Below are 25,056 nucleotides of genomic sequence, written 5' to 3' on the forward strand. Positions count from 1 at the left end.
AAGTACTGTGTGTGCGATTCAGTCACTCTCTTCAAGAATCAAGAACATTCCAAAAGCCAAACTTGATTCTTGTTCATAGTAAACGTTTTGCTAAACTGCTAGTGTTAATTTACATTTTCTTCCAAGATTACTATATATGCACTTTATTTTTGCATTAATATAATGAAGTAATTCATAAGGACAATATCCTGATGAGTTTCCGACATTCATAATCAGGTTCAAGAAAATGCCAACGCTTCTGTTTCTGCCCGAACTAAGTTAGCATATAGACCATCAAGATGGGAAGCCATGAGTTTGTCATGACTTCCATATTCTGCTATTGTACCATCCTTCACAACAGCAATCACACTGGCTTCTCTAATTGTGGAAAGCCGATGAGCTACCACAACTGTGGTAGCCCTCTTGGAAATCTTCCTAAGTGCATCTTGAACATGCTTCTCTGATTCCAAGTCCAATGCACTGCTAGCTTCATCCAATAGGAGCAACTTTGATTTCTTGAGTATGGCTCTTGCAATTGCTATCCTCTGTTTCTGGCCACCTGATAACTGAACTCCACTCTGACCGACCTGTGACATAGTCATCAGCAATGCCAAACTCTAGAGATTAGTCAAGTCATGCCACCTTATTGAAATAAAAAATATATGTCGTAATTGAGAGGCTTACCTCTGTTTCATACCCTTGAGGAAGTCCACTGATAAACTTATGAATGTGAGCTTCCTTTGCTGCTTCTTCAATTTCAGCCCATGAAGCATTAGGTTTGCCAAATGCAATATTCTCTCTAATGGTGCCAGAGAATAGGGCCGGCTCTTGACTGACCAGGGCTATCTGCCTTCTCAACCACTTCAAATTTAGCTCCCTCAGATCAACCCCTTCCATTAGTACTCTCCCTTGTGTTGGGTCGTAAAACCTCTGTATCATCCATATTACGGTTGACTTTCCAGATCCACTTGCTCCAATCAATGCTACCATTGTCCCACCTCTGATCTTAAGAGTAAAGTTTCTTAACACTATGACATCTGGCCTTGATGGATATGCAAATGTGACCATCTTAAATTCTATATCAAATGGCTTTGATATCTCAATCTTTTTTCCTTTCAGATGATCAGTGCCTATTGAAGGCCTACGATTAATGATAGCAAGAACATCGGGTATTACAGTTGAAGCCATAGATGTATCTGGGGCAAGGCCAGCAAGTTGTCCCACAGCAAATGAGCTTAGTACAAGTATTAGGAAAATCTTATATACATCGCCGAAATTGGTAAATCCTTGCTTTACCAAGTATGCACCAAACCATAGAGTCAGGGTATATGCTCCATACATTACACCTTGAGAAAGGCCTAGTGCTAGACCAAGCATATGTGACCTTCTGACTGATGTTCGCTTGGGCTCAGATAAAGCTTGTTCAAATGATTTAACTATTTGCTCCTGAGTTGAGAATGTTGCCACAGTTCTTATATTTGATACAGCACCTGCAGCTATACTGCTTGCTTTAGCATAAGAGCTGTTGTCTAGTTTCCCTCCTACATTTATAATCAAAGTGAGGTAGCTTGCTCCTAGAGTAAATGGTGTGACAGAAGTGGCCAAAAGAGCTAGTCTCCATTCAAGTTTGAACGACACTCCGAGTCCAACAGCTGCTGAGCTCAGGCCCATAAGCAGGACAGAGAACCTATCACCAAGAACAGACCTGAAGCTAACACAATCAACAGAAAGCCTTGACACTAGAACTCCAGTGGAATTCTCGTCAAGATCAAACCAACCAGGTTCTTGTTTGAGTATAGATTTAAACAAGAAACTTCTAACTCTCATGGTGAGCTTGGTACCAGCCCAACCACAGAAGCCTTGCTGGCCTACCATAGCGAATATACATCCAAATCCAAGACCAACTAGTATCAAGCAGAGGTATCCAACTTCCCTTTTCAATCTTGACATGTCTGTATAAAAGTATACTTTAAGTGCTTGCCCTAGAACTAATGGATAGAGGGAAAGAATTGCACCTGCAAACATACCCATAATTAGCCCTACTAATAGCACTATCAGCTCCGGTCGCTGCAGGTTCCATAATTCTGAGAGACGATAGTTCTTCATCTTTGCTTGCTCTCCTTCTTCCTCTTCTCTGTGGCTTCCTTCTTGCATAGATTCTAGGTACTTTGATCTTGAGATTTCATATATACCTTTTACCCTGGCCACATCATAATTTGATTTCTCATAGGCAGAGAATTCCTTTTCCTTTGGAACAGTTCCCTGATTTGACATAGGTTTTGGGACTGCTTCTGAAGCAAGCTTGATGAGGCCAAAATATGACCCAGCCTTTTCCATTAGCTGGTCATGGTTACCTGTCTCAACAACTGAACCACGATCAAGAACGACTATTGTGTGAGCATTTCTTACTGTTGCTAACCTATGGGCAATCACTAACGTGGTTCTGTCCTTGGAGATCTTGTCAATGGCCTGTTGTACAATGGCTTCTGCCTCGGGGTCTAAGGCACTTGTTGGCTCGTCTAAAAGAAGAATTTTTGGGTCTTTAATCATTGCTCGAGCAAGAGCAATCCGCTGCTTTTGTCCTCCAGAGAGTTGGGTTCCTCGGTCTCCAACCTGTACAGGTACATAAGTTTAGTAGTACCAGCACCCTTTTAATATGCATTTGGTTATCTCGTTAGATCTATACTTTGGAATAATGCAATACATTAAGGCTATCTTGTTATATTGTAATGAAAGGTTGAAAATGCAACTGATAATCCATATACTGCACCTGTGTATCATAGCCTTCTGGAAGTCTTGAGATAAAGCTGTGAGCATTCGCCGCAATGCAAGCAGCCATAGCCTCTTTCTTCGTAGCATTTTCTTGTCCCATCATCACATTTTCAAGTATGCTTGTCCCAAATAGTACTGGTTCTTGACCAACCATACCTATCTGAGTCCTCAGCCACTTTACTTGCAATGTTTTTATATCATGACCATCCAAGGTAATAAGACCTGCCAGATATATGTAATTTGTTTTATCATTTATAAATATCTCTCCTCCAACATCCACAATGTTCATTCCACAGGTATAGTTTTCATATAAGAAAAATTCATATGCTTACCCTGAAAAGGATCATAAAACCTTTCTATAAGAGCAAAAATTGTTGACTTTCCACCTCCACTGATGCCCACTAATGCCAATGTCCTAGAAGCTGGAACAACTAAGTTAAGAGACTGGAGAATATGGACAGTTGGACGAGCCGGATATGAAAAGCCAACACATTTAAATTCAATCTTCCCTCTTATAGTTGACAACCTCCTTCCCTCTGGACTGTAGGGATCTATCTCTGGCACCCTGTCTATAACTTCAAATACCCTGGTAGCTGCAACAGTCCCTTGTGCAAACTGAGCAAAATAAGATAGGGATAGAGCCAATCCCCTGCAAAAATCAACATATGCTTACTTAAGCCAAACTAGATATGTTGCCAATGGGAAAATTTTGGTTCTGTTTACGTTAAATTATTATGATTTCCCTATAACAGAATAGTTTTCAATAAGCTGAATTCTTGATGAGACTGTTAAATGTTTGCTTCCTTGAAAGTTTACTTTTATGGTACTCAAATTTCATTTATTTAATCTAAGTTGATTAGTTAATTAAATCTTCTTCTGGTTGAGGGCAGATACAGGGAAAAAGGATAGATTATTTACCTGCCTCCTACATTTACACCAAAGAAACAAGCAATCGCTGCCCCACCCGAAAGCTCTCCCTTTGCTACAAGGATTGAACCGTACCAGAAAGCCAATGCCCATGTCGCATAAGTAACTAAATAAATAACTCCAATTCCTGCTCCTTTAGCAAATCCAACCTTTGCCCCCAAACGCCCCGATTTCTGCAGAGATTCCACATATTTTGCATCTAAATAGTCCTCTGCTACAAAAGCAGTTACGGTCCTAATTGAACTTATTGCTTGCTCTGCAATGCTTCCAGCTTTTCTGTAAGATTCCTTTACAAAAGAACAACAAAACTCAGTATGCAGTTTAAACTGAACTAAGTAGAGAAATACTAACTTATATTTCTTTGTGAAACTATTTGACTAGGAACGACGTTTTGATGCATTTATTACAGAAATAATACTGGAAGAAAGTATATTAAAATAACAAGGAAATGTTTAGTTTGACAGAGAAAATGTCACATTAGTTATAGTTGATTCTGGAAACTTGTAAAGGTTTTATGAAATAAATTTCAATAGAATGCTGGGAAACAGTTTAGGACTGTCGAAATGAAAAGATTGTCATATAAATTGGGACAGAAGGAACTATGTTGAGTTGCATTGCATGCCTCTCACCTCTTCTTTCAGTGTGAGGCCAACATAGATGGCTTTGTAAGCAAGACCACATAACATTGACAGTGGTGTTACTGCAAAAACTGCCAGGGAAACCTTCCATGATCTTCTAAAACCAACTGCATAGCCATTGATGAAAGTGAAGATGTGGTGAACAAAATGTGCCATCTGCATGAGGAACAAAATTAAACAGGATCACAGAGACAGTTGTATGCATAATGCCGACATCCCTATTTTGAGAAGAAGACATTAAACTGAATATGATACCGGACCAAATTACAACTGTCTAAAGAACATTCTAAATCATAGTAAGCAAAGATAACTGATCATTATTTTAAAACATAATGTGGCAATATTGATCATCTTGCATGTATTTATTACAACGAATCAATTTCCACATGTGTGATGGCCCAAGGCTATTAGGACTCACAGAGAACACAGTGACTTGACTTGTTTTGGGTGCTATGAGTTGTCTTTCGGCTTAGGAATGAGTGACAATTTCTTGTCTGGGCAACCTACTAATTTATATGCTGTGATGTGAACAGAATTCTTTATCTGCTACTCACCAATTTTTAAAATCCAGCTGGCATTTGGTGTAGGTTTTCTTTGAACTAGTTTTAGCTGTTGTATAGTACGGATGCTAACACACAGCTTATTTCACTATAAAAGTGAAACTTATCAGATAGTAATGAGCAAAAAATGTACCTTTTCTCCCATTACTTCTTGGATTTGTGCTACATCACTCGAAATTCCATGCATAATTTCACCAGTATTCAGTTCTGTGTCAAAAAATCCTATGTCTTGTCGCAAAACAGCTCTTAGATACTTGGTTCTTATTCTGTGAGCTGATCTTTCTCCCACCAATCTCCAACAAGTTGTCTCTGGCATAATAAGATGATAAAGTGTCAACTGTGATTGTTCTCTTTCAAACTCAACAATCCAGACTAAGATGAGAATAAAAATGTCTAAATTACCTAAGTATGCTCCAACCATGACTATTGCTGATAGTCCAATCATTAGCACACACACCTGAAGGTTGTATCAACTGTTATAAATCTCGTTGAGATTAAGAATTTCAATTTATAGGCAATTACATTTACTTAGGATAGTAGTATTCATTAATTTTTCTCTTTTTACTGCTAGTGAGATGGAAGGGTAAGGGCTTATTAAATGAGAGCTTTTGGAGCATACAATAAAATTCGAAGTATATATTACCATTCCCACATCCTTCATCATCTGGTCTTTGTCTTTCTCCAGGGCAATTTTGTTTACAAAGTTACCAAAAAGATAAGAATACCAAGGAAGAGATCCTCCATTTATTAGAGCCCCAATACAACCCAACAGCAGTAGTACTATATCCAACTTGGTTGAGTATTTGAACAAGCTTAGTAACCCAACTGGCTTAGGAGCTGCTGTGTCATCTTCTTCATCATGTACTGCATGATTCTTGTCAGTATCATCGTACAAATCATTTTCATACAGGTGGAGATTTGATTGTCTAAAATGTTGAACATGGTGGCTCTGTTCCTCATAAACATGATCAACACATTTCACGTCACAATCTGATGTATCGGTGTTGAAGCTATGTCCCATCTGATTGACGTGTCCATGATGAACTCTTAAGATGCCATGATTATGAGCATTTGACCTGCAATATAATTTAACATGATTAGTATAATCTGTGTACATGCAAATTGATACTGCGAAACCATTTTGGACTGTTGTGTTTGCTGAAGAAATAATATAATGAAGTAAATTCAAAGTAGATGTTCACACAATTCAGCATATATCATAGCATATAGATGTCTTATGTTTGAGTCTAACTGTTATCAAAAGAATTTCCACGTGCTTAGCCAAGTTCAAAAAGAACCAGGCCCGCACGTGAGGGGCATGTTGAAGGCATAATATAATTAAGTAATTAAAAGTTTGTTCTCTCTAACAGTTTTAGCTTTTATGGTCACGCAATTTAACAGTATCATTGATGACATGGGTCGGTATCTCACCCGTCAACCTGGACTTGCCTTTCAAAATCTTCTATTCTGTCATAATCTATCGACTGGAGCTCGTCTTTCACAGCCAAAGGACCACTTTTTCCAGCACTAGTCCCTTCTGTGATAGTTGTCAATCTTGGAGATTTCCAGGGCTTGCCCTTATATTCACGGGAGACATGATTCCTTGAGGTATAAGAATTCTCATTAGCCCTGGAATCAAAACTTTGAAGCTCAGGTCTTCCAGACGGCTGCATGCCAGAATAAGAATGATCGTAAGATGGATTAATGAAGTTATGAAAACCGCCATCAGTAGTTCTCGATAAGTAATAATCGTTAGCTGATCTCCTGAAAATCCTACTGCCATTTGCTGCTGAAGTGAAAGAAGTATCAGTTGCTGTCCATGGACTTAGTGCTGCACTAAGGTCACGATTATCACGCCACCCGGTTGGATCAAACTGCCAAGAAAGTTCCCCTTGCCATGACCTGTCACAGTGGTGGATTTAGAATTTTTAACAAAGTGATTCCAAAAACAAGAAATACAAAAGCACCACACATGACATTCCATCCTGTAGCACTTCTCCAATCAATAATCTAATGCATACCAAAAAAAAAACTTGTTTTTAGCCTATTTGCATTGCCTTTCTGTCGAAGGGGATTCGACTGACCTGTCACTATCAGAGGCAAAAGGACTAGCAGGGGTGGGATTGCGCACACGGTTGAAGTTGTGGGAGGTAGACATTGACATTGAAAATGATGTGGAGGGTTGCTGTGACATCACCACTGGTGTAGTATGTCGTCTCTGCCTAGTCGTGGAAGACGAAAACTCGGAATGAGCCATTTGGAATATTGTTGTTGATGATGAAACTTTTTTGATTGTGGTTCCTGTTTAAGTTATAGAATGGTAGACAGAGACAAATATGAACATAAAAGGGTATAATTTACAGCTCTTTTAGCAGTTGCTCCTAGGATGAATATGCTTATTAAAATGCCTTCTGGTTTCTCCAAGACAAATAGTAACTGGTTAATGCCTTTGTGTTTGTCAATATTTTGTAAAAATAAATGACTCAAAACAATATTATGATTGACCAATCATCATTTTATTATAAATAAAACTGATGACTGTTGACTGCTCTCATAATCTATATAGAGAAGAAAAAAGTAAAGATGTTATATAGCTAGCAAACTTAGTTTTAGTTAGTGACATTTGGTAGGCCGGCTTTTAGTTCATAGTATATGCTGACCAGCCGGCATGAGAATGATTTGTGCTCTTGACAATGGGCAGATGTTTATTTGGTGAAGTCGCACTGGCGAAGCCTAAAATTTTGCTAAAGATATTCAACATTTAAATATAATGCATGAAAATTGAAAAGTAATTTTTGACTTGTAAACAATACAATTCTTCAACAATAGGTGTTAAACTGACCACCGCCCTAATTTTTCTTGAATTTTACGCACGTGCATGCGCGCACACATATATATACATCGATTAATTCTTTTAAAGACAACCCGATAGAAGTCTTGTGAAACACATATCATGCATTTATTGGGTAGGCTTTCGGCATCTTCCAATCAAACGATAAAACAAATTGTATTCCGACACGAAACTGCTCATAACAAATATGATATAAATGTAAATATACTGTAAATAAGTTGTTTTTTCTTTCAAAATTAGACGCGTAATTGTTGCCTCGCTGACTAAATTGTACTGTACATAGAAATTATCAAATCACAAGAAAACAAATGTTAAATCATTCAAAAACACCCTTCAATAACTCCGAAGCGATGGTTTACAAGTAGCGGCTCTTATTAATTTATGCAACAAGGATTCAAGAAATTCACTGAAACTGACTGCCAGTAATGAAGACAAATACAAATTTGGACAAGGTGATATAGGCTTTAGCATGAAGACAAACATAATTTTAAGATATTCCCTCAACTTCTATGCAGATTTGCACAACATGCTCTTCTTAGTATGAAAACAAACATAATTTAGTGTCTGGCATTGTAGAATATGCAGAGGGGCTAGCTGTCTAGGCAACAACATAGTGTCAACTCCGTCATAGTTGTATCTTACAAGGGTAAAGATAGGCATAATTAAATAGCTCCAACCTTCTAAACTGTCAATATTAGATGGAACAAAATTTAACTTCTGATATTTACCAAAAAATCAAGAGTAAATAACATAAGAAAGGATACTATGACTACCAAAATCACATTAATATTCCGCCATTGTCCTCTCAAGACAATATACAACATATATTCTGGGACAACTACTAGAAACAGCTAAAAGCACAAGCAAGGCTTCAGAAGCCTCATGATTACCAAGTACAAGTATACAACATATTTAGATGATAGTAGCGCCATCTACCTTGACCTCTTACGATATCGTCTGAAGTTCTGTGCAATCAAGGCAATTCCAAGAATTAGTGGAACTTTATCCTTTGAGATAGATAGTTATTGCTTTGGATAGTCACTTTGGCTTTGAGTCACTTCCCTTGCTTCTGAATGTCGACAAGGAGAAGAATGACCTTGGAGCTGTAAAATAATTAGGAGTAGATAAAAGTCAAGAGTGCATACTGAAGCATTAAAATATTTACAAAATACTTAAAGTGATTACTCTATATATGAGTCTTGGAGTTTCAGTTACAATAAGATGTGTAAGTCGGAACTAGTGTGATCATAAAGTTAGTTATATATAATGTTCTACTATATATCTCAATAAGCTAGACCTATTCGCACAAGTTTATGTCAGACTTTCTGCTTGTCTATGCAAACACTACACGGGCTTGTGTTTGCTAAGAAGATTGACTTCAGGTGAGTATTTTTGTAGATAGCTGATACTTGCATGGTTACGAACTTATTTGAACAGATTTGCTCTATAGGCTCATACCACTTTATTCTTGAGTTCTCAGCAGAATATTTGCAAGTTTAGGTTGTTGGCCAAGTTTTGCTTTTTGTGATCACTTTGTGATGATATGATTGCTTACCTCTTCGAATCTAAATTTTAAGGCATAATCCCATTCAGAATTCAAACTAAAGCTAGATAGACTCAATAAAGTTTAAAATGGTGACGAAAACAATAATATCTCTTAAAATACAGATTAGATTCCATAAAAGGAGCAAACACCACGTCAAAACCAATACTGTCGCATGAAGCAAGTGAGGAGTGCTCTTTGACCAACCCAAACCAAAAAAGAACCTTTATACTTCTTCCATGTTCAATCTCTTAATGTAAGTCAGGATTGTGACCTAATGCAACAACAAAAACATACCCAGTGTGATCCCACAAGTGGGGTCTGGGGAGGGTGGCGTGTACGCAGCCTTACCCTCACCTTGTGAAGATAGAGAGGATATTTCAGACAAAATAAAAATCATCGCAGTAAATATTACTGATCCAATTGAAAGATAGGATTGATCTTAACGACATTTAAGCAAGATAGGAGAAATAAGAAGTTAAGAACTAAGAAATAAAAATTGGTTAAACCACCCGGTGTTTGCCAATCTAAGGATTAGTATTGAATTAGATCAGGTGTTAAATCATACCTTGCGTATTTCGGATGGAATATATAAAAGGCATATGTATTTTTTATGGAATAATTTAGTTATAGGCCTAAAGTGTACTAGCGAGCACAATATTATGTGAGTTGTAATGTATGCACTATGAATTGAGTGTTACTGCTGGTCACACAATTGCCAAAATTACTTAAACGAAAAATTGAAAAATAACACTAAAAGTGATAAAAATGACGTCAAAAAAGGGAAGTAATTAGTTCAACAACTTCAATTAAGTTAATCAAGGTTAAAAAGTAACAATAAATGTAACTAATTTGAGGTGTAAAATCATCTTATAAGGCTTTATCGAGGAGTTGTCGAGATTTTTTTCTTGAATCAAATTAGGAGAAAATGCACGTGTAAACGAAAAAAAAAATAGCTATTTCACATGTTTCCTTTTCTTTCATAGCATAGAATTAACATAATTTTTTTTTAAATGGCAGTCCATTGCACAAAACATCCTGCATTAGCAGGGTCCGGTGAAGGGTCGCAGCCCAAGGACAGCCTACCCTAATACAAGCATTAGTGGTTGCTTCCATGGCTCGAACATGTGACCTATAGGTCACACGGAGACAACTTTATTGTTGCTTCAAGGCTTCCCCTTCTGAATTAACATTATATATGTAAATAAAGTTATTCTTCATTCGTCTTTAGATTCAATTCAGCAGTGGAATAAATAAGAAGACATTTTTATTGGGGTTCTTGTTAATCTCGTAATAGATTCAGATAATATGAAAATACTAAATAAACATGATACACGTGACAAATCGACTCATAAGATGAAGAAAAAAAACATGACAATACACGTGACAAATAGACTCATAATATGAAAACATTAAATAAACATGACAATTTATTTTTCATGTATCTTTAAATTCAATCCAGCCTTATTACTCTGCAATTGCAGTGAAATAAATAAGAAGACAATTGTTATCTCATAATAGATTCACATAACATGAAAACACTCAATAAATGTGACAATATACGTGACAGATAGACTCATAATGTGAAAACAATAAATAAACATGACAATACATATGACAAACAGACTCATAATATGAAAACATTAAATAAACGTGGCAATACACGTGACAAATCGACTCGCACACCAACTATAAATTACACAAGCATTCCTCTCAAAATTGCACAGGCTTATTCAGCCAAACATCTTATTTTCTTCTATAATTAGTTGTTTTTGCCATGGATAAGAAGATCGGGAAGGGAAGGAAAAAGATTGAAATGAAGTTGATTGAGTCTAAGGAAGCACGCATTGTTGCTTTCTCAAAAAGAAAAATAGGCTTGTCCAAGAAAACCGATGAGTTTTCAACTCGGACCGGAGCAAATGGTGGTGTTAACCTCTTTTCACCAAGTGGAAAACCATATTATTATGGCTCCACAAATGTAGAAAAAATAACTGATAAATTTCTTGAATTGAAACTAGACGATAGCCAACGTGATCATGTTGATGTGGGCAAATCAAATTTTTTGAGGCATTTGAAGAACTTCGTAAAGAAGTGCAAGCATTGGATGAGAAAGAAAAAGATCGAATACTAAGGTATAAGATCATGCACCCTGGCTCAGAAACACCACCAGATAAACATAGGTTGGAGCAGTTGGTGGAAATCAAGTTGCAGTGGGAAAAGTTTAAAAAAGAAAGAGAAGGCGGTGTTCCGTCCAAGCTATTCAAGTTTGATTGAAATGTTGCCAATGAGCCAGAAAAGGATGAGAGTTCTTGAACTCATAATTATCATACATGTGGTAATTGGAGTTCTTGAATATGCAGTTGTGTTTAGAGGAAACTTTACCAGCTATCGAGTCTTTTAATATTGGTTGATTCTAGTCTTTTTATAAGTCAATTGTTGTTAAGTCTTCAATCAGTCCATTTATCGAGGTTTTAGACCCAAAAAAAGAAGGTTATGAAGTTCTTCTGTTATTAAGTCAATTATTTAGTTTGTTTCATCTTTAGTCTAATGATGCTTTGTGTTGCCTAGATTGGTAAATCAATTGAAATCTTTTAGGGTCTATTTGAAAAGTTGCTTGGTAATTCAAATTGGTGTAATTACTAGGATAGTAATTATCAGCCTAGTAATTACACAACCTAGAAATTACGATGACATGTTTGTTTGCAACAATGCAATTACAGTGTAATTACAAGTGTATTGTTTGGTTGCACAAGTGCAATCATAAGGTTATATTAAATTTTAAAAATAAAAATTAGTTGTCTAAAATAAAAAACTTATATTAGATAAATTAGGGCCTTAATAAATGATATTAAATTAAGTAATATATTTAATAAACATATGTTAATATTACAAAAATAATTAATTTATATTTTTCAAATTGGTATATTTTAATTAAATTAATCATAAAAACTAAAAGTACAAGATTTTTATGAACATAATGAAATGCATGTTTGACAAAAATGTTAATATTATAAATACAATGTCATAAAATTATTAAAACATTTGACAAAAAGATGATCTACCAAGTCTAACTAAAAAATAAATGGCTTGCAATGTGAAATATCAAGTCAATACTACTAAAACAAATGAAACTGAAAATATAACATAAGTTCTAAATTCAAAACGAAAAATTTAACATAATACTCTTATGTCAAATTTCAACATAACGTACATAAATATGAATTAAAATAAAAGAAAAACGTAAGTTTATAACCTTATTCAATAGTGACTTCTACTCTAATTTAAAAATTAGAATACCAAATAAATTATTCTAATGAAAAAAATAGAATAAATAAATAAATAGACAATACGAAAAATTCCATGGAATCACATGAAAAAGTAAAGGTTGAGAATGAAAAGGAAATGAAATATAAATAATATAAAATAAAAAAAATATATTTTTAGAAAATATTAGAATAATGAAAATAATTTTTTTTAAATAATTGAAATAAAAAATAAATTAAAACAAAAAAAAATACAAATAGAAATGAAAGGAAGAAAAGAATTTTAAAAAGTTTCATGTAATTACATGCCTACATGGTGTAATTACACCCAATTCCTTATCCTCCCTTGGGAATTGAGGATTGTAATTATTCCCCTTCAAAAACACTTGATTCCTCTCAGGCCAAATAATTAATCGGTCTACCAAACATGTCAAATAGTGTAATTACACCCAATTACACCAAATTCCAATTTTATTGTGACTTTCCAAACATGCCCTTATTGAACTAGTGAACAGTGTGAAAATGATTTTGACCTAATGCATAAACTGGAAATGATATTTTATGATTATGATTTTAAGGAGCTAGCTTGCAAATAGGTCAATACAAGAGGCTTACTAAACTTACTTATCTTTAATTTTTCTCCTTGCAGCCAAGATAATTTCTTCACATGATGATGCACAAAACACAAAACACAAGCAATAAGACAGGACAGGCAAACTTCTTAAACTAGCTGGTCACCTTTTATTGAGCTCCCTGATAAATGATCCTCCCGCAACTTGAAGTTAGCTGGAGGTGCTGGGATTGAACTGCGCAAGGCTTGAACTGCCAGAAGAGAAGCATTGGATTAGTGACTTCCAAAAGCTCTATACTGAAGTTGAAAGACAGAAGAACAACAAACAAAAAAAGATGGAATCAGAAGCAAAGTGACAAGCAAGAGCACCAGCTGAACAATTCCCAAACAATCTCATTTCCAGATATCCAAGTTTAAGGTATCAACTAGCTTCAAACATCATTGCTACATATATTTAGTATGCTTCTTTCTCTACACAAAAACCATTTGCAAAACTACCAGCAATAACAGATAAAAAGCTAGAATTGCGGGTCTCCATTGCTTTCTAACATTTCCAAATCTAGTTAAGTTTTTGGGATATTAATGTACAAAAATATAAAAAATAAGAACCGCCAAACTCAAGAAACAGAATTGAACATCAAGAGTTGTTCTTGAGGCAGCAATAAATATCCACCATATTGAAACAAGTATAGTTTGTTTACGGAGTGAAACACATTATTTCACCTTGATCACTGAAAAACTCATTCTCATAAAAGCTATCATCAGATGGATGTTCCTGAGAGAAGCCCATTCTTGACTTTCTTAAATCATCTGAAGATCGATTAGAAGGGTCACGTCCATCCTCTGTATCATCATCTCCTTCAGAAGTGGTAGCAGAAATCCAGTCAACCAAATTATCTGTGCCACGATTTTTCCTCCCAAACTTCAGAAACCGTTTAAATCCTCTAGCCATATCTCTGCGTGATTGATTATGAGAAGAATTTGCCACGAGCATAGGTTTCTGAGCCATTCCCCATTTCTTCCTCATTCTAGCTGCATCACTATCTGTTTGAATTAGAGAATGTGAATTCCAGGACGCAGGACTTCCCACAGGAGAGTCCACGGATGCATCAACATCAGACATCTCATGAGGATAAGAAAAAGGGTGATGAGCATGTGTATTCCATGAGACGGGACTTTCTCCTGGTGAATCTTGTACAATTCCACCAGACAACAGCTTGTTAGAGACCATAGAAGGCAATACAGCTTCTGAAGCAGAGGTCACTTGAGAAAATGATCTCAAAACATCACCGTTCTCTGATCCTGAGTTTTCCAACTTCTCTGAATCATGGCTCAGTCTTGGTTCCCCATTATCAAAGTCTTCCTGAATTTCAGCAGTCATGTTCTCAAATTCTTCCTCTTCTTCATCAGGGTCCCTTCCTTCGGAGTCTTCTGGCTCAAATACCATATCATCATACTCATCATTGTCGTCCACAATATTAGATACAGCAGAAGCCCTTGTCTTAGTCAGACCACCTCTAGAGCTGAAGTCAGTATTCTTACCCTTCTTTAGTAAAGCCTTCGAACTAGAACTCTTTGGAAATGTATCAGTGATACTCCGCTCCATCTCGTCTTTGTCAAACTTGAGAGGTGTCAGAACAACACCATCAGAATCGAAAGTGGATGTCTCCCTAAATTCCACAATATTGGCGGAGCTTTTTCTCAAGGATTGTGATCTTCGCGATTTGTCCTCCTTGATAAGGGGCACCTCTTCACTTGTGCTTTTGCTACGGGTGTAATTTCTAGATTGTGAACGAGTTGTCTTACCAGCTGTGGAAGAAGGTTTGGTGTTTTCCTTTCTCATGTCAGAGAAGTTTGGGACAGACTGTACCAGAGGATTTTCAGATTGAATTCTCCGCTTACCTGATGTATTATTAGAAGCTTTCCCAGAAGACCTTGGAACAGGTGCTACTGTGGTGCGAGGTGTGGATGAAGATAAACCTTTGACAGGTAAAGGCTTCTTACTCCGAGTGCTTTTACGAACATCATCACCGAAGGATGTTTCCTCGAAAGGCCTGTCTCCACCATATTTTTTCTGCTTCGATAATTCAAACATATCTTCTTCATTATCACTTTGCTCAAAAACTAATTGTTGCTGCCAAAACAAATTGCTTCAGGGTCAAGTACATGTAACTCAAGAGCACCAAACCAACAAAAAAAGCAAGTAATAGAAACAGCTACCTTATATATGTGTAGGTATTATTGCTATATGTATTGTAGAATAGAGAAAGAACTATACCTGGTCTCTCCTTAGAATAGACCTCGAATTATATGATCTGAGTCTCTCAGCACGGCGATGGGAACTAGAAACCATACTGTCTTTATCAGCAGATCCAGCCAACTTAGCCTTCATCTCAGCTCTACTCCTCTCAAGGCTATTCTCCATAGCCTTCTGTTTGGCTTCCTTCTCTGCTCCCTTAGAACTCCATTCTTCCCTGAGTTTTGTATCCCTTTTCTGCATATACCTCTCATAGGATTTTCCCCGAGAACCCTCCGAAAAACTTAGTTCAGAGAAATTCCTATTTAGAACATCCTTGGAACTTGAGGCAGGTTCATTAAACAAGTAACTGTCAGAAGTCCTAACATTATTATTATCTACCACAGAATTCCTGTAGGATGAACTAGCAGATGGACGGCTTTGCACGTCACCTGGCCTGCTCCTCTTGGTAGAATTAGATTTATCACCAGGAGCACGTAATTTGTGTTCAGCAAAAAGCTTCTCTAGCTCATTAGCTTTCATTTTCAAGTCATCATTCATTTCCTGGTTTGCTTTGGGCTGCCGTGCCCTCTGAACTTGCTCGATAGGGGGAGTCGAAAATGAGTCAAGTCCCCCCTCAGCCTCTAAAACCACTTTACTTGAGAGTGGTGTTTTGCCAGTTCCAGACATGATCTCATACCCCCTATCTTGAGTCTTCTTAACCAGTTCAGCAGCACCACCCTGTTTCTTAAATTTCATTGGTTCATGTCCAAGCTCTTTGACATTTGATTGAGAAGCACTAACAAATTTCTCGAATGGAGACAGCTCATGCTTTTCAACTTCCTCAGTTTCAGAAAGTGATCGCCATCTTGACTGCAGATTCATTGAATTATCTTCGAGGACTTTAGCAGGAGAAGTTTCTGTAACTCTTGATGTAGAACCACTATCCAACTGTGCAGAGGCCCCTACGGTTCTTGGAGGAGTTTTATCCCGCCTAGAAACCAAATGATCAATCGATCCAGTACCCTCCTTCTGATGCCAAATCTCGGTCTGCACAGCTCCAGGTTGCTCTGGTAGACTACCCTGGTCCTTTAGGCCAACAATCTGACGACTAACTTGTCCTTTGCTCCTCTCAAACTCCTTACCACCTTGAGAACCCTTGAAGTCTGCGTTAGTAGTCAAACCAACATCAGCACTTTTACCCATATGCGAGGTGGAGAATGGCCCTCCAATATCCGGTTGATTTTTCACAATCTTATCCTCAGCCTCACTCATATGTGAGCTTGATCTGGTCTTCCCACGACCCTGATCAACATCACGGATGCCTGAATTTGAGTTTGGCCTGGCCCTGGGAGAATCTTGGACATTCCTAGCGTGGTCGTCCAATCTACTTTCACCACGTACATCCAAGGCAGAAGATGGTGTGCATAGAGGGCTCTCCATATCCTTCCTGTCACCACCCAAATCAATACTCATGTCACTGGCGCCACTCCATCTTCTTAACACCGGCGGAACTGAGACATCAGATGATAACCTACGTAGCTCTGGGGTTTTCACCACGGCAGGCTTGCCGCTGCCCCCAGAACTCTCCTTCTGTTTGTTCTCAAACATACTAATGCGTTCTTGAACGCTTAGCCGCCTTTTCAGTTTTGCTTGATCAGTGGATTTCTCTACCTCCTCCTCCACTTTCTCCTTTTCGTTTTCAGCAATGGAGCCCTTTTCCTCTGGTTCCATGCTGGACTCATGGGGTTTTGGTTGCTGACATGTTGAGGACTTTTCAGAGCCGGCAGAGTGGGACCCAGTAAGTCGTTGGTCAGGAGTAGTGGGGTCCTCGTCAATGGACATGTCGGATCCATAAGAACATCGTACGGCTCCATCGTCTCTTCCAGACACTTTCCGTAAACTGATCAATTCGGGCCGCCTCTCCTTTAAGGTTAAAAATTTGTTGCAGGCCTCGCTGTAAAACCAACACAATCATATCAGTCGTCAATGCACAAAAAAAAAAAAACTTTTTCCTGAAATCTCCAAAAGTATAATACAGATAAAATTATATACGCCCAGAGTGTTTAAGAGAGCTTAAGTAAAAAAAAAAAAAGTTTCTCAGAAGTCATATTAATTGAGTACCTTATTTAATTGTGAGAAAAATCTATAAAAGTCAAAATTGTTACCTTTCTCAAAAAAAAAAAAAAAAGACTTCGGAGTCGTTTGATAGTTGGTTTGGAAGTGAGTTATGCATAAGAAAAATCATTTTTGGTAGGTGGTTAGAAGTTAAGTTACTTATGTATAAAATTAATATAGTATTTGTTTTGCAATTTAAAAACCCGCATAATTAATACATGAATAAGTTATAAGGGAAGGTATTATTTTATGGGAGATACATGAATAACTAATTCCTACATAAACGAATACATAGATTGTCTCATAACTAATCTATGAATTACTAATACATGTATAACTCTAACTAGCTATCAAACGACCCCTTAATGTTAAGTTGAAAGGTTTTACAGTTCTAAGTTGACGTCTGCAATATAAAATAAACATAAGCTACAATTTGCAATAATCTCTTTTCAAAACAAGCACAGTCACATTTCTAATAACCACAGTGAACTCATGTTGAAACAAAACAGTATTAAATAAGCACACATAACAAGTTTGATTAAAAAGAAGCTAATTTTCAAATACCCCGTCAAACTAGATATCCTTTATTCAATTTTTAGCTCCATTTATTTCCATCCATAACCCTCCTAAAGACAAAGTGAAAAAGTAACCCCAATGTTTTGATCTAGTGGGAGCGCGTGATGTGTGGATTAGGCGCACAACACGAGTATAAATCTTGTCGCAAACAAAACCATGGTATTTAGTAGAAAAGGATAGAGGGACGAGCCCATTGTCCACCAAGTTTCACCACTGACTCTTGGAGATTTCTCGGTTATCAAAAATTGGTAAGCTTGGCATTTCTCCATTATTTTCAATCTCCATTTTTCCAGTTATTTAAGTGACAAGGAAGAAAAGAACATACAGGTTTTCTTTTCATCTCCAACATTGTGTGACACCATTCCTAGTGTTCTGAAGATAGTACTTCATAGGCTGCCTAATGATAAACTAAACACTCAAGAATAAAAACCAAGGAGTTCAGCCTTTCACTAGTTTTGGTGTAAACAATTGACTCAACCAAAGGGCTTTGACACAAAAGTGCTACAAAGTAGCTGAAAAATATTACTCCCTCCATTTTAGTTTGTTCATCGTACTTTCCTTTTTAGTCCATTTCAAAAAGAATGTCTCTTTTCTTTTTTGGCAACTCTTTAATTCTAACCTTCCACATGGCATGTGGAAAGTTAAGACCACAATATTAAAGGGCATTTTGATATATTCTACATATGTTTAGTTTAAGACCACGAGATTCAAATGTCTTCTTTATTTTATTAAACTATGTGCCAAGTCAAAACAAGACAAACAAATTGAAGCGGAGGGAGTACGTTTCTTTAGGTCTCAGCAGTCAACTCTAAATTGAATATATCTAGCATCAATATCATACTTCAAAGTCTGGCACCAATTATACTACTGTCACTGACAGTACCATACTAAGAGCTATATCACAACAACAACAACCCAGTGGAATCCCACAAGTGGAGTCTGGGGAGGGTAGGATGTACGCAAACCTTACCACTACCTCATGGAGATAGAGAGGTTGTTTCCGAAAGACCCTCGGCTCGAAAGTCACAGTTCCAAATACGAGAGGAAAAAAAACAATATATATAGCATAAAGAAAAAAGAAAAAAATAAATAAATAAATAAAAGTAAAAATAGAAATAAAAATAAAAATAAAATGCAATGCAAAATTTACAAGACAAGAACAATAACTATAGCAAAGTATTACAATAATCAAAGGCAATAGCAACACAACTATAAAGGCACGCCTAGACCTACGACCACCCAAAATCGACACACGGTAAGACATCATTCTATCTCTACTAGCCTTCTACCCTAATCTGCGACCTCCACTCTTTTCTATCTAAGGTTATGTCCTCGGTGATATAGAGTACCGTCATATCTTGTCTAACCACCTCTCCAATACTTTTTCGGTCTACCCCTACCCCTTTGCATAGCCCCCCAATCCAATCGATCGCACCTCCTAAGTGGGGCGTCGACACCCCTCATCTGCACATGCTCAAACCATTTCAGTCTCGCTTCTCTCATCTTGTAGACCACGGATGTCACTCTCACCTTCTCCCGAATAACCTCATTCCTGATCTTATCACTCCTAGTGTGTCTACACATCCATCTCAGTATCCTCATCTCCGCAACATGCATCTTCTGAACATGAGAGTTCTTTACTGGTCAGCACTCCACTCCTTATAACAACGTTGGTCTAACAACCATTCTGTAGAACTTATCTTTAAGTTTAGGCGGTATCTTCTTATCACACAAGACTCCAGAGGCTAGCCACCATTTCAATCATATTGCCCCAATGCGGTGCGTGACATCATCATTGATGTCTCCACTACTCTGAATGATGGATCCAAGATATTTAAAGCTTTTTGTCTTAGAGATAGGTTGGGTGGCAAGCCTCATTTCCCTGCCCTCTTCATCTATCGCAACACTAAATTTGCACTCCAAGTATTCTATTTTGGTCCTGCTCAATCTGAACCCTTTGGACTCCAGCGTTTGTCTCCAAACCTCCAATCTATCATTAACTCCATCCCGAGTCTCATCAATCAAAACTATATCGTCCGCAAATAGCATACACCATGGAACCTCCTCCTAAATAGACCATATCAGCTCATCCATCACCAAGGCAAAAAGAAAAGGGCTCAGCACCAATCCCTGATGTAGTCCCACCTCAATAGAAAAATGCTCTGAGTCACCTCCAATCGTACTAACTCGAGTCTTGGCTCCAGCATACATATCTTTTATCGCCCTAATATACATCATCGGGACACCTTTAGCCTCCTGACACCTCCAGAGAACATCCCTCAAAACTTTGTCATAAGCCTTTTCAAGGTCAATGAACACCATATAGAGATCCCTTTTTCTTTCTCTAAATTTTTCCACCAGTCTCCGCATAAAATGGATTGCTTCAGTAGTCGACGATCCCAGCATGAATCTCCTCTCCTCACCCTCATCTCCACCACTCTCTCCCAAATCTTCATAGTGTGGCTTAGAGTTTGATACCCCTGTAATTATTATAATTTTGGATATCACCCTTGTTCTTATACAATGAAACCATAGTACTCCACCTCCATTCATCAGGCATCCTAGCAGTCTTTAAAATAACATTAAACAACTTAGTCCAACCACTCCAAACCTGCCTTATCAATGCTCTTCCAAATGTCCACCGAAATCTCATCGGGCCCTGTCACTCTCCCCTTCCTCATCCTGCTAATAGCATGTCTAACCTCCTCAACCTTAAAACACCTGCAGTACCCAAAGTCTCAAAAACTATGAGAGTACGTCAAATCTCCCAGTACAATGTCTCTATCTCCTTTTTCATTTAGGAGTCTGTGGAAGTAAGTTTGTCATCTTTGCTTGATAGAGGTCTCATCCACTAACACTTCACCTTCCTCGTCCTTGATGCACTTTACTAGATCCAGATCGCGTGCTTTTCTCTCTCTCGCTTAGGCGAGTCTATACAATCTCTTATCCCCACCTTTTTCCCCTGACTCGACATACACTCGTTCAAAAGCTGCCGTCTTAGCACTGACCTTGAATAAAATTCCCTGCCTAATCTGCTAGCTAGGCCAAAAATGGGGCAGATCTCATGTTTCTTAATTTCATTGTATTTCCTCAATCTTGTTCTAGCACTCATAATTAAACATGAGTCTTCTATCTTTGATTTGTTGATTACGGTCTCTTAAGTGTTGCCAGTGTGCTCCTCGCTGGACCTCAGAAACAGTTCAATTGGAGTTTCTTGAAACACAGCTTGCTTCCCTGACCCCTTCCATCTTCTCCTAGGTTTTGCCCCGGAGTTATCTAGATGCTGAAAATCTAGCTACTTAGTAATAAAGATCTAACTAATAGACTACCATCCTAGCCAGAGAGGTACGCAATTCTCCATTTTACTGGATCAACCTACCAGTCAAGTTGATCTTAGAAAATATATGCTCACTCTAAAAACCAAGCACTAAAACTAAAATCTATTCTTACCCCGATATAAAGGACACTATATTGGTATCACTTGCCTATTTGCTGGGCCATCACTATAGTCAAGTTTTGGCTTCCATGACTCATCTCTCATTTGGACAAGGTCAGGGATAAGCAAAGAAGCTTTCCGTTCCTCAAAAGCAACTATATTTGGTCTTTTATTTGCTTTCTTAGGTGACATCACCTAACCACCAAAATTGCAGCTCCAACATGTCTACCCTGAACCAAACATTTGTTCCCCTTTCTTTGGTTAACCAGCTAAATTAAATACAATGGTCACCTTCGTCATTAGGCAGAGACAGGAAATCCAAACAGCAGTGCCCTCCTATGTTAAACTATAACAATTAGGATATTTTGACGAGCCATAATTCTTTTGCAAGCATATATGCAGGGAGGGATGAAGGAGGGGCTGAGAAAATCTATGGACAAAGTCAAAGCACCAGGATCTTACTTCAATCTAGGGGCACCAAACCGTTCTGAAAAAGTTTGAAGTTCAGATACTGTCTCCAAATTGAAACCTGCTGCTGCTGCACGAGTACAAGCTGTAGATAAGTCCTGTTGAACTGTAGTGAGCCTCACATCAATTGCTCGCAGTAGCTCCTTCCTGTAAATAGGTAGTAATTAACATGAAATGAAGATGCTTACTTTCCATCAAAGCAAAAACCAATGGTAACAAGCATTGAATACATGAAGAAGCAGAGTAAGGAAGTTACTTTGTCGCATCAGCTGCTATGGTAACCCCAGATCCACCACTACCTGGATTAAGTATTAAAACAAAAAATATTGTCAGATAAACACCATTTTAGGGCGTAGAATCAGTGGGCTTAAACAAAACGGTTCGTAATAAATTCAGCCTTCACTTTTCATGCCTAAATTTAAAGACAGCAACATATAATAAGATGAAACAATTAATCTCAAGGCCAGGCAGCAAAGCTTCCACATGAAGAACAGACATAAACACCATGCAGAAACCATCGTATCTCCCAGAACCAACAATCCTAACCTTGGCTTATTCACCAACCTAGACCCCAGTAAGATGGAAATTAGAATATAGAGATGATTTCGGTATCTGCAAATGCTTCTAGGGAAAACTATGAATCGTGTGATGTGATAGTAACGACAAACAGCAATAGCCAAAAAGAGAAAATGGACAGATGTTTAAGGAGAAGACCAATTAGACGAGATGGGAGGTAGCTTAGCAGAGAGCAGAGTTATTTTGAGGTGACACATGCAGTCTTGTTTTTCTAAGTTCTAAGGTTACATACATAAAGTATTCGACAAAATGTGAAAGCTCAAATTTGGTTATTGGATAACATACCATTCCCATTAAACTGGTCGCCTGCTCCCTGAAATAAAGAAAGCAACAAGTGAATTCCGTTAATATCTTGTAATTTTGGTCAATCCTAAATTACAGTGAGTCCATGACAGTGTTTGACACCTGTGAATATAACTTCCGGGCTGCTTCAAGCTGGGACATTTCTGCATCTAATGTGTTGACAAGCTCCAGAACTTCTGGCGTGCTGACAAACCTCACAAACCTGTAGAGGAAGAGACAAAATCAAATCATTCTTCATTTTCCTCGTCTTTTTTTGGGCAAACTGCAAAAGCCATTACCTTTCCAGGGTTCCTTTTGTGAACCATGATTCAGCCTTTTTGCGCCTTTCAACTTCAAGCTTGATCGATTGAACAGCCAATGCAACTTGCTCTTCTGCAATTTTCAAATGGGTCACAAAAGGCTTCAACAATCCTGATGCTAGTTTCTCCGTGTTTCCACCACGAGAAACAAACAATTCACATCTGCCCAAGCAAATCCAACAATACCACAACTATTAGTGCATTCATTCGGCATTTTCATACAAAACTAAATGGATATCCACCACTCACCGAGAGCGCTTTGGTGACAGCTGGAAAACAGCATAATCAAGTAGCAAATCCGATTCCATCTTTGCCCTCCCCCTCAAGAAAACAGCACAGTGTTCCCTTTAGCTTCTTTCATATAACCTCCCCGCCTCTTAAATTCCGGACAAATACAATCAATCAACAATGAGCACGACCCACTTCCAAAACTCCAAATCTTAAAAGATGACTAAGTTTATATTGATAAGCATAACAGAAAAAAGGACAAACGCACATCCTTTAAAAGATAATAGATCTTATCTAATTTCAATATAATGTACATTGCTGAAAAGCACATTTCCTTCAGATCCACTTATAGGTAAAACACAGTTCCAAGTGCTAAAAAAATTCAATCTTTTAAGCTAAATTATTGAAGTCTTCAGAAGTCAATGTCATTGAACACAAAACCCTAACAATTAGGAATTGGGGAAAATGATTATAGAAATCAGAACTCACCCAAGGCAATGTGAAGGCGGAGATCTTGAATTGCGGGAGCTAGATCGGCGGAATCCGGTTCATACCCGAACCGACATTTTAGTTTCTTTAAGCTGAATGTCAGTTAGAAAAAAAGATTTCAACTTTATTTATTCTGAAGAATGGGTTTTGGAGTTTTTCCCCAATTTCAAAGAAAACCCTACAATGGATTTCGCTTTACTCTTTCTCTTTCTCTTTATTTTTCCATTAATTTATAAGAATCTATGTACAATTCAGAGCAAAAATGGAGAGTGAATAGTTGTAGTAGATACAGTAGAGAGAGAAGAAAATTGTGCTTCGGACAAAATAAGTAGTGTAATCTTTAACTAGGATGAAAGACAAAAGAGAAATTTCATTATGCGGGTAGATGTTTTCAAATTAACCAATGAATGATTGACACCTGTGTGTTGTGGTTTTCGATATCCATATAGGAGTCAGATTAATTCAGATCGTGTTGGGTAAGGCTCCATTCAAGGATTACCGCTCCCTACTAAAGATTTTTTCATATCCAATATTTGAACTCGAGATTTCTAAGTAAGAAAGAAAAAATCTTATCCACTACACCACACGAGTATTAAAACTATTATTTTAAGGTTTGGAAAATCAACACCAAACAATTTTCAAATTACTCCTTTTGGCTCCTTTTTATTTCAAAGTTTCCGACCATGTATTATTAATTAGTATTAAATTTGATCTACTATTTTCCTCTCTTTTAAGTGGAAAATGTTATTTATTTGGGTGAATATTAAGAAAATCGCTAATCATATAAAGTAACAAATTAATTGAAGCATTTAGTATGAACAATCTTTTGTAGTACCTATCTCGTAATAAAAGTTTTAGCAATGAAATGAAGGTGATAATAAGAAAGGGAACTTAATGTCAATTGTGATTTAAATTACTTGTTTTGGATTTATAAAACCGGTAATTATGGAAAGTCAAAGAATATTTATTTTTACATTGTAAGCCGTCACTTTTTATATTTCAGTTAAGAATTATAATTTATAATATTTTATGTAGATTAGATTAAACAGCTATATTTTTTAAAAAAAAATCATAAGATTGATGGATAATTTTCATATATTTTTTGACAACAGGGATATCATTTTTGTGTGAATATACTATAACATATACTCCATATAATTACTACGTAAATGCATTTACTAAAAGTTTCATATTAACGTGCAATGATATGTTTCATTGTTGTA

General features: G+C 37.2%; 2 protein-coding genes across 2 annotated transcripts; both read right to left on the minus strand.

The window, feature by feature from the left end:
• Positions 1-17: 17 nt before the first annotated feature.
• Positions 18-7,133, minus strand: LOC129893861 (ABC transporter B family member 19-like). Its single transcript, XM_055969281.1, has 11 exons — positions 6,961-7,133; positions 6,308-6,778; positions 5,520-5,952; positions 5,279-5,333; positions 5,010-5,185; positions 4,308-4,472; positions 3,670-3,965; positions 3,084-3,400; positions 2,750-2,973; positions 664-2,592; positions 18-566 (listed from the first exon to the last, which is right to left on the minus strand). Exons 1-11 carry the CDS (start codon positions 7,131-7,133, stop codon positions 219-221), a joined length of 4,587 nt encoding a protein of 1,528 aa, XP_055825256.1. The 3' UTR covers positions 18-218.
• A 1,293-nt stretch (positions 7,134-8,426) lies between these two features.
• LOC129896884 (COP1-interacting protein 7-like) lies at positions 8,427-24,146 on the minus strand. The gene is made up of 11 exons (XM_055972867.1): positions 23,834-24,146; positions 23,366-23,492; positions 23,096-23,278; positions 22,920-23,019; positions 22,800-22,827; positions 22,195-22,237; positions 21,933-22,085; positions 15,383-17,297; positions 13,828-15,238; positions 13,272-13,355; positions 8,427-8,830 (listed from the first exon to the last, which is right to left on the minus strand). The coding sequence occupies exons 2-11, from the start codon at positions 23,422-23,424 to the stop codon at positions 8,766-8,768; spliced, it is 4,041 nt and encodes a 1,346-aa protein (XP_055828842.1). The 5' UTR covers positions 23,425-23,492; positions 23,834-24,146; the 3' UTR covers positions 8,427-8,765.
• Between the last annotated feature and the right edge of the window lie 910 nt (positions 24,147-25,056).

The sequence above is a fragment of the Solanum dulcamara genome, chromosome 7, assembly GCF_947179165.1.
Source record: "Solanum dulcamara chromosome 7, daSolDulc1.2, whole genome shotgun sequence".
NCBI lineage: Eukaryota > Viridiplantae > Streptophyta > Magnoliopsida > Solanales > Solanaceae > Solanum > Solanum dulcamara.

Bases quoted from the DNA above. Each gene is read 5' to 3' on its own strand.
- LOC129893861 (XM_055969281.1), bottom strand. From the start codon at position 7,133: ATGGCTCATTCCGAGTTTTCGTCTTCCACGACTAGGCAGAGACGACAT. The intron at 4,473-5,009 runs GTACATTTTTTG...TTCCTCATGCAG, and splicing joins AAGAAGTAATGGGAGAAAAG to ATGGCACATTTTGTTCACCA. The intron at 567-663 runs GTAAGCCTCTCA...ACTATGTCACAG, and splicing joins CTCAAGGGTATGAAACAGAG to GTCGGTCAGAGTGGAGTTCA.
- LOC129896884 (XM_055972867.1), bottom strand. From the start codon at position 23,424: ATGGAATCGGATTTGCTACTTGATTATGCTGTTTTCCAGCTGTCACCA. The intron at 22,828-22,919 runs GTGTCAAACACT...TCTTTATTTCAG, and splicing joins CCCGGAAGTTATATTCACAG to GGAGCAGGCGACCAGTTTAA. The intron at 17,298-21,932 runs GTAAGATCCTGG...TTGGTTTTACAG, and splicing joins TTTGGTGCCCCTAGATTGAA to CGAGGCCTGCAACAAATTTT.